At 33.6% G+C, this 16,314-nt stretch overlaps 4 protein-coding genes across 5 annotated transcripts; 1 reads left to right on the forward strand and 3 right to left on the reverse strand.

Moving 5' to 3' along the window:
- Window positions 1-458: 458 nt before the first annotated feature.
- Window positions 459-2,077, reverse strand: LOC131618015 (1-aminocyclopropane-1-carboxylate oxidase homolog 12-like). The gene is made up of 3 exons (XM_058889285.1): window positions 1,417-2,077; window positions 1,012-1,333; window positions 459-932 (listed from the first exon to the last, which is right to left on the reverse strand). The coding sequence occupies exons 1-3, from the start codon at window positions 1,941-1,943 to the stop codon at window positions 681-683; spliced, it is 1,101 nt and encodes a 366-aa protein (XP_058745268.1). The 5' UTR covers window positions 1,944-2,077; the 3' UTR covers window positions 459-680.
- A 2,705-nt stretch (window positions 2,078-4,782) lies between these two features.
- On the reverse strand, window positions 4,783-6,469 carry LOC131618016 (uncharacterized). The gene is made up of 2 exons (XM_058889286.1): window positions 6,321-6,469; window positions 4,783-5,450 (listed from the first exon to the last, which is right to left on the reverse strand). The coding sequence occupies exons 1-2, from the start codon at window positions 6,400-6,402 to the stop codon at window positions 4,867-4,869; spliced, it is 666 nt and encodes a 221-aa protein (XP_058745269.1). The 5' UTR covers window positions 6,403-6,469; the 3' UTR covers window positions 4,783-4,866.
- A 2,716-nt stretch (window positions 6,470-9,185) lies between these two features.
- Window positions 9,186-11,036, reverse strand: LOC131618017 (GDP-mannose transporter GONST2-like). 2 transcript variants are annotated; one of them, XR_009288716.1, is made up of 5 exons: window positions 10,689-11,036; window positions 10,020-10,087; window positions 9,743-9,897; window positions 9,554-9,665; window positions 9,186-9,443 (listed from the first exon to the last, which is right to left on the reverse strand). XR_009288716.1 is itself a non-coding variant. In XM_058889287.1 (5 exons), exons 2-5 carry the CDS (start codon window positions 10,047-10,049, stop codon window positions 9,280-9,282), a joined length of 450 nt encoding a protein of 149 aa, XP_058745270.1. In that variant the 5' UTR covers window positions 10,050-10,087; window positions 10,689-11,036; the 3' UTR covers window positions 9,186-9,279. The 2 variants fall into 2 exon arrangements, 1 of the variants encoding a protein (XP_058745270.1); XM_058889287.1 differs by having other exon boundaries at window positions 9,754-9,897.
- A 260-nt stretch (window positions 11,037-11,296) lies between these two features.
- Window positions 11,297-15,465, forward strand: LOC131616138 (10 kDa chaperonin 1, chloroplastic-like). Its single transcript, XM_058887391.1, has 7 exons — window positions 11,297-11,484; window positions 11,583-11,641; window positions 11,730-11,780; window positions 13,128-13,193; window positions 13,293-13,340; window positions 14,893-14,922; window positions 15,178-15,465. The coding sequence occupies exons 1-7, from the start codon at window positions 11,403-11,405 to the stop codon at window positions 15,244-15,246; spliced, it is 405 nt and encodes a 134-aa protein (XP_058743374.1). The 5' UTR covers window positions 11,297-11,402; the 3' UTR covers window positions 15,247-15,465.
- Window positions 15,466-16,314: the final 849 nt, after the last annotated feature.

The following is a 16,314-nucleotide window of genomic DNA, read 5'->3' on the forward strand; positions in this document are numbered from 1 at the left end:
CAAGAAAATACCTAATTTTTCCAAAATTTTTGAAAAAATTACCGGAATTTTTTAAAAAACTAGTAGTGCATTTACGAAAAAAAATATATTTTTTTTATACTACCGGAAATATACTGAAATTTTATAGTGTCTCAAATGGATATTTTTCCTAATCAATAAATGGTTTCTTGTTAAAAAAAATTGTAATATAGTGTCTCTGTGCCTTGTACTCAAATTTATTGTTAATAGTTCAAAATATAATAATGTGATCAACTATTAACTATATCAATTCTTATGTTTTTCCTCTTTTCTAAAATGGCTCAAATCCAATAATCATAGTATTTTCTTGTCTGAGATACTAGGATGATATGATTCTTTAGGCTGACTTGTAAAACCAACACATGTTTCTTCTTTTATCTCTTTTGGATTGTCCAGGAATCTGTTACTTGATGAAATAGCAAACAAAAACTGTCATCAAATGAAATACTAATCATAATATGAATGGAATTTGATCCATGAAAGTAGCACTTAGAACACACCTTTTTATTGAAAATTAACACACATTATATATACTATACTATTAGATCTAAATAATCACAATGTATATGATTAATTAATGTTGAAAACTACACCATCATCAACTCGTTTATTCAATTATTTCTGTGAGTACTAATATTTTTTCACATTGCCTAGTTCAAAACTCAAATTCTGTAATGTGTAAGAGCAGAAGTACCATCAAGTCCTTTTGCTTCAAAGTAGGCCACATATTCAGCAACTGTGGTTTCTCTATATTTGGGAGGATTCTCTTCTGATAAAAGCTCCTTCATAGGTCCATACAGCTTTGAGGATGACCTCTGCCCTGTGGAGAAAAAGCATGCAACAGATATTCTTGGACCGGCACGATTGGCAAGTACTCTATGTTCAACACTCTTGAATCTGTCGTTTGTTATAAGCTACAATTCAAACAAACATATAATTAGTTTCGAGTATGCCTCGTTCGAAAATAAACATAGAAGAGAGCAAAAAACATGCCTGCAAAAGATCTCCGACATTAACTATGAGAGCCCCTGGGACAGGTTTTATATCAATCCATTTATCTTGATGAAGAACTTGAAGGCCACCGATATGGTCTTGTAGAAGCACTGTGAGAAAATCATTGTCAGAATGCTTGGTTAATCCCATAGCCAATTCTGGTTGAGGACATGGTGGATAATAATGGCAAAGAGCAACCAGTCCTTCAGCACAATCCATATCTTTTAGATGGTTTGGATTCAGTCCTAAAGCTTGTGACATCAATTCAAACAGTAAAGTCCCAAGATTCATCATGTGTTTCCCATATTCTAGCAATATATCCCTATAACTCAAGAATAAGTAGCCAATTAGAATGGTAAAATGAAGATCAAGTAACACGAAAATCTTATACTCATAAATACATACCTGCATACTATAGGAAAATCTTGTGGTTTTGGAGTATCAGGAGCCAAGTAACACTTAAAAGTATCAATCCAATTGAGTGCTGGTGAGCTATAAATAGCATAATTGCTATTATAAATAAACGATCTTTCTTGATCTCTTGAATACAAATCTTTTTTGACTTGTGCATCCATTTCATGAAACCTCTTAACACCATCTTTCATTTCTTCAAGAACAGTCAAAGGAATTCCATGATTAACAACCTGGAAAAAACCCCAAGTTTCACATGCTTCTTTGATTTTGTGAACAATACCTTGGTGAGTACTTGCATCATCTTTATTATCAATAATATCTACAAGGTCTATGACAGGAATAGCATGGTTTGTGGTGTTGGATTTCTGATATTTGTCAGGTTGATGATGGAATAAGCTTGGGATGTTATTAATACCTGCATCAACAAGTCCTTTGACACCAGCTTTTGTTTCTTCAAATGCTTTGCGTTCATTCAATGTAGAATCAAGGTTAGGCTTGGTTGTATCAGTGGTTCCCATTTTCTCTATCTTTTCTGGAACTAGAAGATGAAACCATGTGATTAGATGTGCCTATCATTCATCCTTATTGAATATGACATATCTATAGTACATATTGATGAAGAGTGTGAATTTTCCTAGTTATGTGTGTGGTTGTAAATTTTTGAGTTAAAATATCCTTATCATGAATGTGCAAACCATCACAAGTAGGAGTATTTGTGGGACAATATATGTATGGGTAAAGTGTTGTAATATATTTAGATATTAGGAAAACCCTTGTTATCCCACATTACCATGAATAATCTTTCATGTCTCTAGTGTTTGGAGATGTATTCCCGCACGAATACATTTTAACCATTTTTCATACTAAAATGAAGAGACACTCTGTTTACGTTAAAATTTAATTTGCAAATGCATCTTTATATGAGTAAAAAGTGTGTCCGAATATGTATTTTCGTAAATACAATTTATTCAAACAATTGTGGGTGCTCCGGAGATGCATCTCCGATCACTTTTGATATATATTACGCGTTAGACCCTTCTCTCTTCCTCCTGCATTTTCTAAAAAAAACTCATTAGAACTCTACAATGATTTTACCTCTGCATACATTCATTCAACTTTATATCATTGAAGCTCTTTTCAGCATATCATAACATTCAAGCTTCTCATTCTCATCAATCAATATCATTTGGTAAGTTTTTCAAATTTTTGTTTCTTTTTATGTTTTGATTTGCAGTTAGTTTTTTAAGTTGCATTATTTATTTTAAGTAGTAGTGTAAACGAAAGAGGATGTCTGGAAGAACGTGCATTGACCATTTTGGGATTGGTAAGGCAGAAAATGGGTTTTTTGTCATGGGAGCAAAATTGTAGCTTTGTCCAGATATGCATCTCCGAATTTGCTCTCCATAGTTTTTGAAGATACATCTCTGGATTGTACTTGAGCAAATAAATTGGGTGATTTTGTGAAATTTGTGAATTTCTTCGAACATGTTGTTTATATTTGTCTTTGTTTCTAACTCAAGCAAAATGGCTGATAACAATGATGGTCGGATTAGGCTCAGACATGTGTCCCAAATTGCTGCGGTACAACGAGAGAGGGCCACGACGGTGAGGACCGCTAGGCCACGAGTAATTGATAACACATTCGATGGTGCATCTACTTCACAACCCTGATCCTCTAGTTCTCGAAGTCGCCTCTCTCAGGCATCTCAAGCATATGATGCAGCAAAAGTTGAGGTTTCTGAAGCCCATGTTGATCCTGGAGCCCGGGAAAAAGCCGTTGTCGAGACAGATGCCCCATTAAAGAGTTACTCGGGAGGGTCATTTGACTCCTCCTTACTTCATTGTTATGCAGAGCATGCTGTTAGGCATGTCAAGTATGGAGAGGTATATTTATTTTCTTTTCAAATACATACGTTGTGAACTAATAAAATCCATACTGATGGTTATATGTTATTTTTACAAGAGCGTGATTGTTTGAAATCGATTGACCATGATAAGAAGATTTAGGAGCTGGTACAACCCACTGCTGCTTTTTTGTTGAGGATATCCATTATTATGGTCTTAATGGTTTATGTTCTACTGCATACGTGGCCATAAACCACGACATACATGTGGCTTTTACAGAGAGGTAGTAGACAGAGACGTCATCTTTCCACCTATCTATTGTCGATATGACCATCACCTTAGATGATGTCTCTTGCCTCTAGCATCTTCATGTCATGGAGAGATTATTAAACCACTGTAGGATCGGTCGAGAGGAAGGCGCCAACTTGAAGGGCACCCAAATTGTGGGTTGACCCAGCTGAGGTCGCAAAGGAGACACATGACACAAGAGGTGTTCATGCTAGGTTTAATTTTTTAGTAAAGCTTTATAAAAAAACATATGCAATGGGCCTTAGACGCCGTAGGTGATGATGTGCAGGTTGAGTACCACCGACATTGGGCATTGAGGTATTACCTCTTGTTCCTAGTTGGCACGTCCATGTTTGTGAATAAAAGGGCAACTTATGTAGGTGTGGTCTATCTTATGTACTTCACCGACCTGACTGCGATTCACGAGTACAACTAGGGGCCACTTGTTTGGTCAACATTTACTTGAACTTGGACGAGAGTTGTCTTTGGAATACAGATCAGATGATATGGAGTTGCATGCTTCTTATGTTAATCTTGGTATCCGGTCGTAAGGCCTAAATTTTGATCAAACCAAGACTTGTTGGTGTTATTATCTAATCATATCGGAGTATCCAAGCCGCTAACAATTGTAAAGATGATTTAAAGCCTCCAATACTTTTATGACAATCCTGAGATACGAAAGCAAACTTGAACATTGGTTTATTTAAAATCATTACTCCATATAAAGAGTTTCAAGTGGTCAGGATTGAGATTCAAAGTGATGGATTATTGAACGATTCTTAGGTCTTCAATGGTAGAGAAAGACGGTCCATAGAACCATTTGCCTAGTAATGTGATCACCCACTTGCCCAAATATTTTCACAAAGGAAATGACAGACACCAATTCATTGTGTTTCAACAGTGTTGCACCCTTTGGCCGTGATCATTCAACCATGCAAGTTGTTTTTGCAGGTTCAAAACCGACGATGGAGAGATCGTCTTCTTCTACGCGGGGTTTAGGAAGTTGAATGACGGAGATATCACAAATGTTTCTATTAAGGGCCTAAGCAAAAGTTCGTGTGGTAGAACGATTTTCATCATGGATGAGCAATGTGTGAATCAAGGGACATGAGTCACACAAAAATCCTGGTCACAATCTTAACCAAACTTGTGTGTGAATCAAGAACGGTAAAAGGAAAATTATGGAATGATATACCTAGTAGAAAAATATGCAAATAATCTTGTATCAATATTAATATATTTTTCATTTAAACAAAATAATACAATTCATGAATTGTCAAGTGAAGATTTTGAATTAGTATAAACTGATCACAAAAGTTTAAACAGCAGAATAAACACATAAAACATGAACAACAAGTTAAAAAATGGAACATCATGTTTCATCCCTTCACTGCATGGAGTAATGCTTCCACTATAACACCCTTTTTTCTGTTTAATCCCGGCACCGCGATTTTCAAGCACAAATGTAGAGTTAGCTGTTCCATTACCAAACAAAACACACCAAAAGAAAGGTCCTTTATGAACTCCAACAAGACCTACTCCTACCTCAGAATGTGATTTGTTTCTCAGAAGAGACAGAGATTTCTTATCTTTAACGAGGATTTGAGAAAATGCTAGAGACGGTTTAAGATACTTTTTTTGACAGCCAACAATGTGTCCGGTTATGGTACCGAAAGTAGGTAACTCTACGCCGCAATTGGGAGCAAAGACTTCGGTGAAATCGTCTTCGGGAGGTTTGCAGTTTACGACGTTGTTGCCGGTGCAGTTTCCTTTGCATAATTCGATATATTGTAAGGCCATGCACCCTAAACCAGGAGTGTCATTCAAGTTAGGAAGCTTTTGATCTGTTCTATTCTTGTTTATAATGTCGACGATTTCGCTTGCAGGGTTTCCTGTAGGATAGAATGAACACAGAACCAGCTGGTATCAGATATATATATACATGAATGAAATGCAATCATTATATCAAAGACGGAGTTGATGACCAATTCGAGTTTTCGGAGTTCACAGCTTTGCCAAATACTCTCAAATTACATATACAGGGTTAAGCTAAAAAAAACTATTGACTTATATCATAAGTTGTTTTCATAAGCTCTTCCATACAGTCTCATAGTTTTAAATTGACCATAATTATGTTCATGTAGGAGTCACCACAACTGCATCGATCGCAATTGCGGTGTGATTGAAAATCATATGTTTGTCCACATTAAGTATTTTTCAACTTTTCAATGATGAGTTGCAAATACCTCGCAACCAAAATTCGGCAATCGTAATATCCGCAACCGATCCGCGGCCACAATTTAAAACCATGATTACGCTACTATACTAACTGAATCTAAACAGAACCTAAATAGTTTTTGCTTGTTATACATAAAAAAGAAATCTTTGAAACATGGAAGAATAGACCAATGTAGAGTAATGCTCTAAAATGTCAATAGCACAAACATAAAACTTCCAATTTACAAAAACTACAACAAATAGAATTTATGAAATTTGGGATTTAATTATAAGTTTCACTCTTAAAGCTCCTTTTTTTTTTCTGCATACCACCAAATAGTAGAAAGAAACCCTTTACTTGGTTACCTAAAGAAAGTAATGTAACACTCTAAAGTATAGAGATCCAAATAAAGGCGCAAACTTTCAAAGCCTTTTCAAGAATATTAACTCAACACTATCATAATTCAGAAAATAATCAACATAAGCATATATAATATTGAAAATATGACAACAGAAAAATAGAAAGGAAAAGAAGGTAACTTTACCATGTGTGTGGGAGAAAACAAGAGGTGGCAACAAGAAAGAAAAGAGAAAGTGAAGAACAATGAAGGTGAGGTTGTTTTTCATGATGTTAACAAGAATGAGTTTTTGTTTCAACAAAGACAAAGATGAAGAAGAAAAAGGGTTTTGATGAGTGTAGTGAATATGGGGATGTGATGTGTTTACACTTACAGTACAAAAAGCATGGGACCGACCAATGTGGTCCCTATGTAGCCGTTATCATCTCTGTCTTTCATATTCTAGTAATATTTTGTTTTTTTTAACAAAAAGTACTTTTTAGAATGGCTTAACAAAAATGGCTTTTTTGATTAAGTTAATTAATAGGAGTACAAATGAACGGGACCTGTTTTCATGGAATATTGTGAAGATTGATTGGAGGCAAAGATTTTCGGCCAGCTATAAAATTTCAAGCTTTTTTTCAAACCTCGGTATCTGAGAACACTAATTAATATCTATGCGTGATTGTAACAACTTTATAGGAGTAGATGATTGATATTACTATATTCTGTTTGTTTTAAATATAACTGGTACATTATTGTTTAAAAATGATGGATCTATTTTATTTTAAAGAGCAGAGATTTTAATACAATCAACTCATAAAAAGAGGAAAATTTTGAGTCAAAATTCACTTAAAAAAAATTAAATTAGGACCTAGATCATCCTCCGTGTTTGCAAGTGTATTCAGTTATACTACGATTTTCATAATTTAAAATATTTTGAACAATCACTTTTGAATCTATATGGAATTCAATAGCTCTAAAGCCAAACTCTTTTGCTAATATTAATCCTTCTAGCACATACTAAAAGTTCATCAATATGTGCATACAAGAATATAAATATCTTGTGAAGCCTCCTGCCATTCACTCGGAAAACCTTTTAATGATCACCACATCCAGCTATCAAGTCATCCTTATTAGCTTCATCTATGTTCAATCTCACAAATCCGAAGGAGGAAAAGTCCACTTTATTTGATTAACCTCTCGAGTCAACTCCATCTTACTACCATGCAGTTCTATTGGAAAAAAAAATCATGGACAACTATAGTAACATGTCGCCAGAGAACTCTAGGTCTCAAAAAATTCCATCGTGGTGTTCCTTATTCCTACACGTCTAAAGTTTATGGAAAGAGGTTGCTCAAAATTCCATCCACGAAAGATCTCCACTAATACCAAAATTCAAATGCAAATTAGTATCCTACCACTCCTTAATATTACTAGTGAAAAAAATAATCCATCATATCCAACTTAACCATGTTAGTCCAGATAGAAAAACCAGCTTTGGTTAGTGTGCACCAATGGACAGAAGAGAGAGATATATCCTTAGTCTTCAAGCACATCTCCCTAGTTTTGAGTGCTTGTGATTCTCTCAAATGCTCAGTTATTAGAACAAGACAGACCATCTCAAAAATTGGAAGTTGTTCCCAACCATTCTAGCCAAGTACAATTTTCCAAATGTTTTGATAAAAATCACTTTTCAAAAGATTTATAATTTTTTTTTTATGAAAAGAGAAAAGTAGTTAATATGATTTTGATTCTTATTTATTCAGATTTGATAAAATCCTAAACATTTAGACCTGGTTATAAGATTATTGTCCTTCTAATAATAATCTTTCGAGGTCATGATATTTCTCTTCAGTCTCTTTTCTTGTCTCCTTCTTTATATTTTTGTTGATGACCAAATGAAGAGTAAGATAATAAGTATTTCAGCTCTGATCTGATAGTTATAATATTCCTTAAATTCTGAATAGTTATATGTATTTTGCATTAAAGTTCAATTTAATTAACATGGATAGAACTTTGGGGGTTTACAAACCTCACCCTTAGAACTATCAGACTCAGGGGGGCTTACAAACCTTAGGCTATATAGTCAACTCGTTAATTAAATCAACAATCATTGGTCTTAAATACTTATTTTTGTCATCATAAAAATGAGAGATTGTTGGAATAAAATTGATTTGTACCATTTTCCTAAGGTGTTAACGATAACAAAGTATTTAAAGAACAATTGAATATACTAACTTATGTTCAAGTCTGTAGGACCATATACTAAAAATTTGTGATACAAGTTAAGTTCTGACATTGAAATTGAACATTTTAAGAGAAGCTTGAAGATCTGAATATGAAGGATCAGAACCTAAGCACCAGACTCGAAAGAGGTGAATTTCCAAAGATTCAAACTCTGAAGAAGATTAGTCTTTGAAGATCTAAACTCTAAAGAAGATCAACCTCTGAAGATCCAGACTCCGAAGACTTAGGCTCTGAAGCTGGTCAAACATAATGATCAAGAAGACTCTGAAAGGTCACTATCAGACTCAGAGGTTTTTCGTCTTCTTCTGATCTCGTGCAAAACAAAAGCAAAAAGTTTGCACAGACAACAGGGATGGAACAAATAATTCCTTTTGAAGCAAAGGATTTTCTAAAGTGTTTTGCCATACATTAACCATTTGAAAAAACATCCCAACATATCTGATCAAAGCTTCTTCAAGACTCACATATGCAAGAAGTCTTCTCCAACGTCTCTTTTATGTTTATCTATATAAGGAGCTGAAGACATGAAGAAGTATACAATAAACTATTGACAAAACAAAGAGTTGTTACTCTGTCAAATCAAAAACACAAGTTCAACTTAAAATTTCATAACAATTGTACATTCTTAGAAATTCTTAAGTCTTAAGAGTCTTTTATGTTGTATCTTGTTTACACCTATGATTTTATATCAAGTGTAACTCTTAAATAATCTCTCGTATCTAAGTTAGATTGTAAGAAGCCTCTTATTTGCATGCCTGAGCATCTAAAGTCTCTTGCATGTGTGCTTGAGCATTTGGAAATCTCTTGCCTGTGTGATTGAGGGATATCAATATCGTTATCATCGCATCCTCACAGGCCACGACAACATCGATGTGACGATGGTATGAAGGGATTTTCATCTTGGCTGCATCCCTTACTAAGTCCACAACTTTTTTGTGTGCCTAGGAATCGTGCTATTGTAAAGCAGACAACTTCCACAAGAAATACTATAAGCATTCAAACCTTTTTCCTTCAAACTCAAAGCAAGTCTGAGCCAAACTGAAAATGTGAGGACTGGGATCCTGCAATTAGAGAATATACCTATACATATATAGTTTAAGTCAATGATATGTTCGCCAGTGAGAACAACATCATGCTTTATAACAAATAGCATTGTGAAATAGTTTAAAACTCAGACAAACATAACTTACTGCATCGAAAAGAACTTCTGTCAACATCACAACTGAATGACAACATGCTAGTTTGATGTAAAAACCACATTGAGGTAAAACTGATGGAAAGTCCGATCAGTCCACTACGTCGCTGGAAACCAAAACAAAACCGATGGTGAGAATGTATAAGGCTTCGTTGAATTTCAAAACAAAGAAACATACACTCACGCGTGTATTACATAATCCCACCCGCCGAAAAGGAATGTCACGATTATTGCAAAAGGTAAAGACAATAAATTGTTAAGCAACACCTTTGCCACTTCATTAAGAGAACCAGATTTTGTAGATTTTTTCGCTTCGTCCATAACCCACCTGAGGGTAAGCTGTCACAAAACGAAAAAATGCTTAGTGAATGATTAAATTATCAATCACAAGAGAAAACTGAGAAAACTCTTACAGAATATGGAAACAATTCATAATCAGCCATACATAATCGACTGCATACCGAATAACTTGCGGTAAGAAAACAATTCATAATCTGCCAGGCATAACCGACTGCGTCAAATGAGAGATCTGCCAGCAGAGATAATTTGCATAAAGTACATCAATCCAAATTGACATGAGTTATCATACCAAGTAGAAGTAAAACTAAACCAGTTTTAAACATTTACACATCTAATATGAACCATCTTCAGTAGATTAACTATGATAAAAATATAGAAAAAATTAACATTTATGAAAACCATGGAATATAAGCTGAAAATTTTGAAATGAAAATAAATTAACGAAATTTGTGACCAAATCAAATGCTTATGCGAAAGTAGATACACATACATCATATTAGAAGAAACCCTAAAGAACAGAGACATTTTCAGTTTTTTAACAACCAAAAAACAAAAAACCCTTTCATATTAGAAGAAACCCTAAAGAGCAGAGACATTTTCAGTTTTTTAACAACCAAAAAACAAACAACCTTTTCAGTTTATCAGGAAACCAGAATAACACTATGAAGACTAATACGAAACCCAAAATTAAATTTCAGTTTTTTAACATCGAAACCCTAAAATTCAAATTCATTTTAAGACGAAAACATATTAACAATATGAAGACTAATACGAAACCAGCTACAAACCTCAAATGAAACTCAAGAAAATTTCAAAAACAAAATACAAACCTCTTTATCAATGGATTCTGACGGCAATTTTCTATAGTTCCTTACTTGGATTGATGTCCTTCAATTTCTCCTAAGGTCTGGCCATAGTGAGATGTTTGTCGTGGAGAGAGATAGAAAAAAGATGGAGAAAATATGAGATGTTTGGCATGGAGAGAGATGGCGGTATTTGTTGGTGAGGCGGATGGTATGTTTGTGTCTGAAGGAAAAGAAGAGAAACGGTAGCGGTAGCGTGTGAAATGTGACATGTTTGAATCAAGAAAACAGGCTTTTGTCAGCAAAAATTAGGGTTTCAAGAACAACTTGGGCAAGAGAAGAGAAATGGTTGTTTGGATTATCGTGTAGAGACGAAAAAAGTTTTGGAAAGAGGAAAAGATAATGATAGCAAATATTCATTATTGAAACATGTTAGTTGTTGTTGTGGGCCACCACACATTTTGATTATGGGTTTAATAAATCACCAAAAGACGTTATTTGCCCCAAATATATTATTTTAGATTAAGTTAATCAAAGGGTATTTTAGTGAAAACCAGAACAGTAAATTTTCTTATATTATAGATATACAATAAAAAAAAGAAGTTACTAGTAGCCTCTTTCTCTTTGTCTTCACTCTTTGACATTTTGTACTAACTTGTGTGAGTTTGTGGATAATAAACCTAACAAGGGTTTAACTCTTCAATCCATTCTTCTCTGTGCTTACCTCTCTTATCCATTTCAATGGCTTCCACATTTCTCACCTTACCAACTCCTTTCCTTCACAAATCAACCGCCGCTTCTTTCTCCAACAACAAACTCCCATGTATAGTTCTTCTATTCATACTTATTTTCATATTTTTGTTCACCCTTTTCTTCATTTTACACAAAGTTTTAACCTTTTCTCATCTGGGTATCTTTCAGTTTTGAAGAGGAACTCTTTGAAGATTAACGCAATTTCCAAGCAATGGGAACCAGCTAAGGTTTTTTATTTTAATTTTTCAATTTTTGTGTTTTTTGGAAGTTTTTTTTTTTGTTTGCATCTGAATTTTGAAGATTTTTGGATTTCAGGTTGTGCCTCAGGCTGATAGGGTTCTTATTCGTCTCGAGGAACTATCACAAGTATGTTACAAACTTATCCATTTTTTTAAATAATTTTTTTTATAATAATTTGGGATATTGTTTATTCTTAGGGTGCTTGAACTATGAAGAGTAGACTATAGAAAGTTATTGTTTCATTTGATATTGTTGTTGTTGTTGTTCCAGTGTTTGGTGCTTACAGTCTTGAAATGATTATTACTAGGATAAGTTCAAACTATAGGCAGTGGCGGATCCAGAAAATTTTACTAGTGGGGGCAAAAAATAAGTGTAATATTTTGATTTAGTCTGATATCAAAATTAATTAAGTATTTAATACATTTTTAAATAAAAATGATAAACAAAAAATTCATTTTTCAAAAATTTGTAATTGTTTAAGAGAAATATGAGACAAAATTCAAATCGTTAAAGTAAAAAACCACATCTCTAAGTATTATTAGTTGTGAGTTATTTAAATATATTTAATGACAAATATTAATTGTAAGTGAATGTATTAATAGCTAAATATTAATTGTCAGTGAATAAAAAAAATTAATCGACGTGAACCTGAAATAAAAATATTTAAGCTTTAAATATTGAAGAAAATTATGAAGAATATATATGAATTAGAAAGAGATTGAGACTAAGTGAATAATTTATGGTATGTAAATAAGTATGAGTTATTAGATATAATTAATATTATGGGGGCTGACAAAAATATTTAATAATAGTATTAAACCAAAATTCAATTTTTTTGTGGGGGCTTGAGCCCCCAAATGGATATACATGTATCCGCCACTGACTATAGGCTGAATGTTGGATTTGTTTGTGGGGCTTCTTTGTTTATCTAACTTGTTGTTTGAATGTGTGCCATATTGTGATTTGATGTGTTCGGGGTGCAAAATTTATTGCAACAACAGCAAAAAAACCCAAGATGTAGGCTTATTGATTTATCGTCAACGGAAAATCCCTGTGTGTCCCTCTGGTTTGCGGTGAAGCAAATTATAAAACATGAAATCTGATATATCCTCATTCAATGTTGCCTACTTGGTTTTCTGATTTGTCAATGAAAACAGAAACACCCTTGTTCCATGGTTAGCAAGATAATTGCGATTTAACTGCATCGTGATATGTTTCTTGAATTACACATTTGTAAGAAGGTATAGGCTATAGACTAGAAATCTTGTTTTTGAACTTACAGATATACAAACGGCTTATTGTTTGTTACCTATGCTCTATTGGTGATTTAACTTGATGGTTGTTTCATTTGTTTTGTTACGTTTAGTTTGATTTTGTTATAACATCAGAATAAGGTATTCTACAATTGACAATTATAAATTGGATAGTGCATGATTGCATAGCTGATTTGCGAATGTAATTTTTTTGGGGCAGACAACCGCTGGTGGAATTTTGTTGCCAAAGTCAGCTGTTAAATTTGAGCGATATCTTACCGGCGAAGTAAGTATGCCTTATGGTGTTTTAGATCTGAAGATTCGTTATTTTGAAACAAGTTATTGTGTATTTTTACTATTTGATAATTTTTCATATTCGTTTCAGGTCCTGAGTGTTGGTGCTGAGGCTGAAAATGTAAAGGCCGGTGCCAAGGTATGTTATTTAGTTACTGTGAAAGAGGTGAAGTAGAAATGGAAAAGATCAAAAGAGTAATCTTAAAATTCTCCATACTTTTGTTTTAATAGTAAACCAACAATCTCAAGATCAATAGTATCATAGTATACTTTGTATAGGTGTCTCAGATTCTCAAGGGACACTTAATCTACCATGGCAAGCCACCTAATTTTGTGACTTAAAATATAACACAAAAATACACAAATCTCATTGATATAAGATAGTTCCTGAAAGTTTGATAAAATGTCTTCAGATTTTCGGTTTTCCATATTTGTTTTAAATTTGTGCTAATTTGAGCTTATGTTTGGTTATAATATTCGTACGGTATCTATCTGGTTATCGGGCTCCTGTAGTTGTTAACTTGTTCATGAGTCATGAGTTCACCTTTCCCAATAGCACCGACACTTCTGAAGGTGTGTCCGTATCCGTGTCGGTGTTCGAAACCAACACCAACACCTGTGATTACGTTTCATTTATTCATTTTTTCAAGTTATTACTGGTGTCGACGTGTTAGTGTTTGTGTCGTGTTTCCGGTGTCCGTGCTTCATAATCCCAAGCAATGAACTTGCTCATAAGCTCATCCCTTAGGGGACCAATATGTGTAGACAAAAACTCCCAGGGACTAAAACAAAAGAAGTAGAATTTCTAAAAACCACATTGTGTTTACACTTATATCATGTTTGTTCATTAGTCAAATGACATTGAAGTCTATTTTGGTTTTGTTGAATGTGTCTTAATTTGATAAAATGGAGGGAGTTAGAGATTCACTTTTCTTGCCATGAGAGTAGTAATGTGCAGGGTAACTCAGTATTACTTTTGGTTCAAATATCAAAATAAAGGAAAACGAAGTTTATTGGTTTTTTTAATCAATTGAATTTGCCTATGAAGTCCGGACTCGGACACGGACACGAGGACCCCGCTAATATAGAAAACATAGGACACGGACACGACTATATATATTTTTAGATTAATATAATAATGTAATGTATGAGCATAATTTATAAAAAGTTTAAAACGTGAAGCAGAATTTATATATATTTAAACTTAGTACTTTCAATAAAAAAAAGAAGACATAAATCCATCAAAATAAAATAATACAAATCATATCATAGTCACTCCATATTGATAAAATCAACTTTTAAACTGTGGAATAAGAAAAAAAATAAGGAATCCTAATTGTGTTATTTTTATAGTGGAGAAGTAAAATATGAAAGATAAAAACTATTATTTTTATAAATAAAAATCTGATAATTATAGAGTTGGGCCTTTTTTTTTTCGAAAAAAATTTAAATTTTTTTTAGTTGGGTGTGTCCTTTATTTGAAACAAAGTGTCGTATCCGTGTCCGCTGCAATTAAATTATTTTTTTCGTTGGACACTGCAAAAACATATCAGATACGTGTCATACGCATGTCATACGAGTATCTGTGTCCGACATGGCGACACGCCTTCTGAATGGCGTGTCGGCGCTTCATAGGAATTTGCTGTATTTCATTTCAAGTTTAAACTAAAATTATAATCATTCTTTTGCAGGTACTATTCAATGACGTAAGTGCTTATGAGGTAAGTTACTTTAAAATATTTGCTCATGTATAGGTATTTTATATCTGGGTGTATACTAAGTTGCAGCATTAAGCTTGGATGCAATTTTTAAATGAATGAATCAATTTGCTAAAGAAATATTTACATTGAAAGAACAATTTTTGGAGGAAATATTGCTTTCTTGAGAAAGGAAAATTGATAGCATTCTAATGGCATTATAAATCAATCGCGGTTTTCATCATTAATGAATAAATGTTGGTGTAACTGTTTTTTCAGGTGGATTTGGGAACTGAGGCTAAGCACTGCTTCTGTAAATCAAGCGACTTGTTGGCCGTGGTTGAGTAGGGCTGGCCACGCGAATGAAACAGAGGAATGATCTTTTTGATATGATATATTAATGGCGAATGTATTAGGAGTAGAGTGAACTATTTTCAATCATTGGTGTTAAATTTTTCTCTTCATGTCATTATTATGTTATAAATAACAACATTCTTGGGGAGTTTTGGATCCTGCAGATGTATAATTTCAGTTTGTTATTCATTGCTTGATGTCCAAGGAATCCAACCATGTGTGGAATTTCTCAATTGAATATGATGATAAAGACTTATAAGCACAAAAAGAAAGATATATGGAAACATTCACATCTTCTAAGAGAACATATTAATTCTGAAAAAAGGGAAATGTCATTCCAACAATCATCTTCCAATACTGCAAATGCTATTTTACTTCCACCAAAAATATATGAAGATTCATCATGCTGTCATTGCTGTTTGTGTGGTTGGCAAAAAGCGATGAACAGAAAATTATTTATTTCTAAAACACATGCGATTGGCCAACCTGACATGTTCTGGCCAACCTGACATGTTCTCTCAGCAAGCAGGGCCGGCCCAAGGGCCAAGCTACTCAAACTAGGGCTTTAGGTAGGGTGGGAATAGGCCAGACCGACTAACAGGGGCCTACGGTCCAGCCTACATAGGCCAAGGCCAGACCAGGCTTTTTACATAAATAGAAAAGGCCCAGGCTTTTTTATAAGCCTATTTAGCTAAAAGGCTAGGCCACAAGCCATATAAAAAGTCTTTTAAGCCTATGAGACCGGCCTATTTAAATAAATTTGAATAATTTTATTAATATTATATTGTATTTTGTATTTTGAATTAAAATATAAAAATAAATATTAGTTATCTTAAAGAAATTATGAAAATAAGATGAAAAAAAATCTTATGAACAATGTCATAAGTTACTTCCATAAGTTTTTTCATACAAATAGTATCACAATTTATACTACTAGGTAAACTCAAATAAGTCAATGCAAACAAACATTTAATCTCACTGATCTTTTAATTTGTTAGTCTATATAAAGTTGAGTTGAATGGCTTATTTACAAATGTTCAAATGAAATAGGCTTTTAAGTAG

The sequence above is a fragment of the Vicia villosa genome, linkage group LG7 (assembly GCF_029867415.1).
Source record: "Vicia villosa cultivar HV-30 ecotype Madison, WI linkage group LG7, Vvil1.0, whole genome shotgun sequence".
In the NCBI taxonomy this organism is placed as follows: domain Eukaryota; kingdom Viridiplantae; phylum Streptophyta; class Magnoliopsida; order Fabales; family Fabaceae; genus Vicia; species Vicia villosa.

Excerpts from the sequence above, each read along its gene's own strand:
- LOC131618017 (XM_058889287.1), bottom strand. The coding sequence starts at position 10,049 with ATGAATTGTTTTCTTACCGCAAGTTATTCG. Across the intron at positions 9,666-9,753 it reads TTTTCGGCGGGTGGGATTAT|CGACGTAGTGGACTGATCGG; the intron begins GTAATACACGCG and ends TTTGGTTTCCAG. Across the intron at positions 9,444-9,553 it reads CAGAAGTTCTTTTCGATGCA|GTATATTCTCTAATTGCAGG; the intron begins GTAAGTTATGTT and ends ATATATGTATAG.
- LOC131618015 (XM_058889285.1), bottom strand. The coding sequence starts at position 1,943 with ATGGGAACCACTGATACAACCAAGCCTAACCTTGATTCTACATTGAAT. Across the intron at positions 1,334-1,416 it reads GATTTTCCTATAGTATGCAG|GGATATATTGCTAGAATATG; the intron begins GTATGTATTTAT and ends CTTGAGTTATAG. Across the intron at positions 933-1,011 it reads ATGTCGGAGATCTTTTGCAG|CTTATAACAAACGACAGATT; the intron begins GCATGTTTTTTG and ends TTTGAATTGTAG.
- LOC131616138 (XM_058887391.1), top strand. The coding sequence starts at position 11,403 with ATGGCTTCCACATTTCTCACCTTACCAACTCCTTTCCTTCACAAATCA. Across the intron at positions 11,642-11,729 it reads AGCAATGGGAACCAGCTAAG|GTTGTGCCTCAGGCTGATAG; the intron begins GTTTTTTATTTT and ends TTTGGATTTCAG. Across the intron at positions 11,781-13,127 it reads GTCTCGAGGAACTATCACAA|ACAACCGCTGGTGGAATTTT; the intron begins GTATGTTACAAA and ends TTTTTGGGGCAG.
- LOC131618016 (XM_058889286.1), bottom strand. The coding sequence starts at position 6,402 with ATGAAAAACAACCTCACCTTCATTGTTCTTCACTTTCTCTTTTCTTTC. Across the intron at positions 5,451-6,320 it reads TGTTTTCTCCCACACACATG|GAAACCCTGCAAGCGAAATC; the intron begins GTAAAGTTACCT and ends TCTATCCTACAG.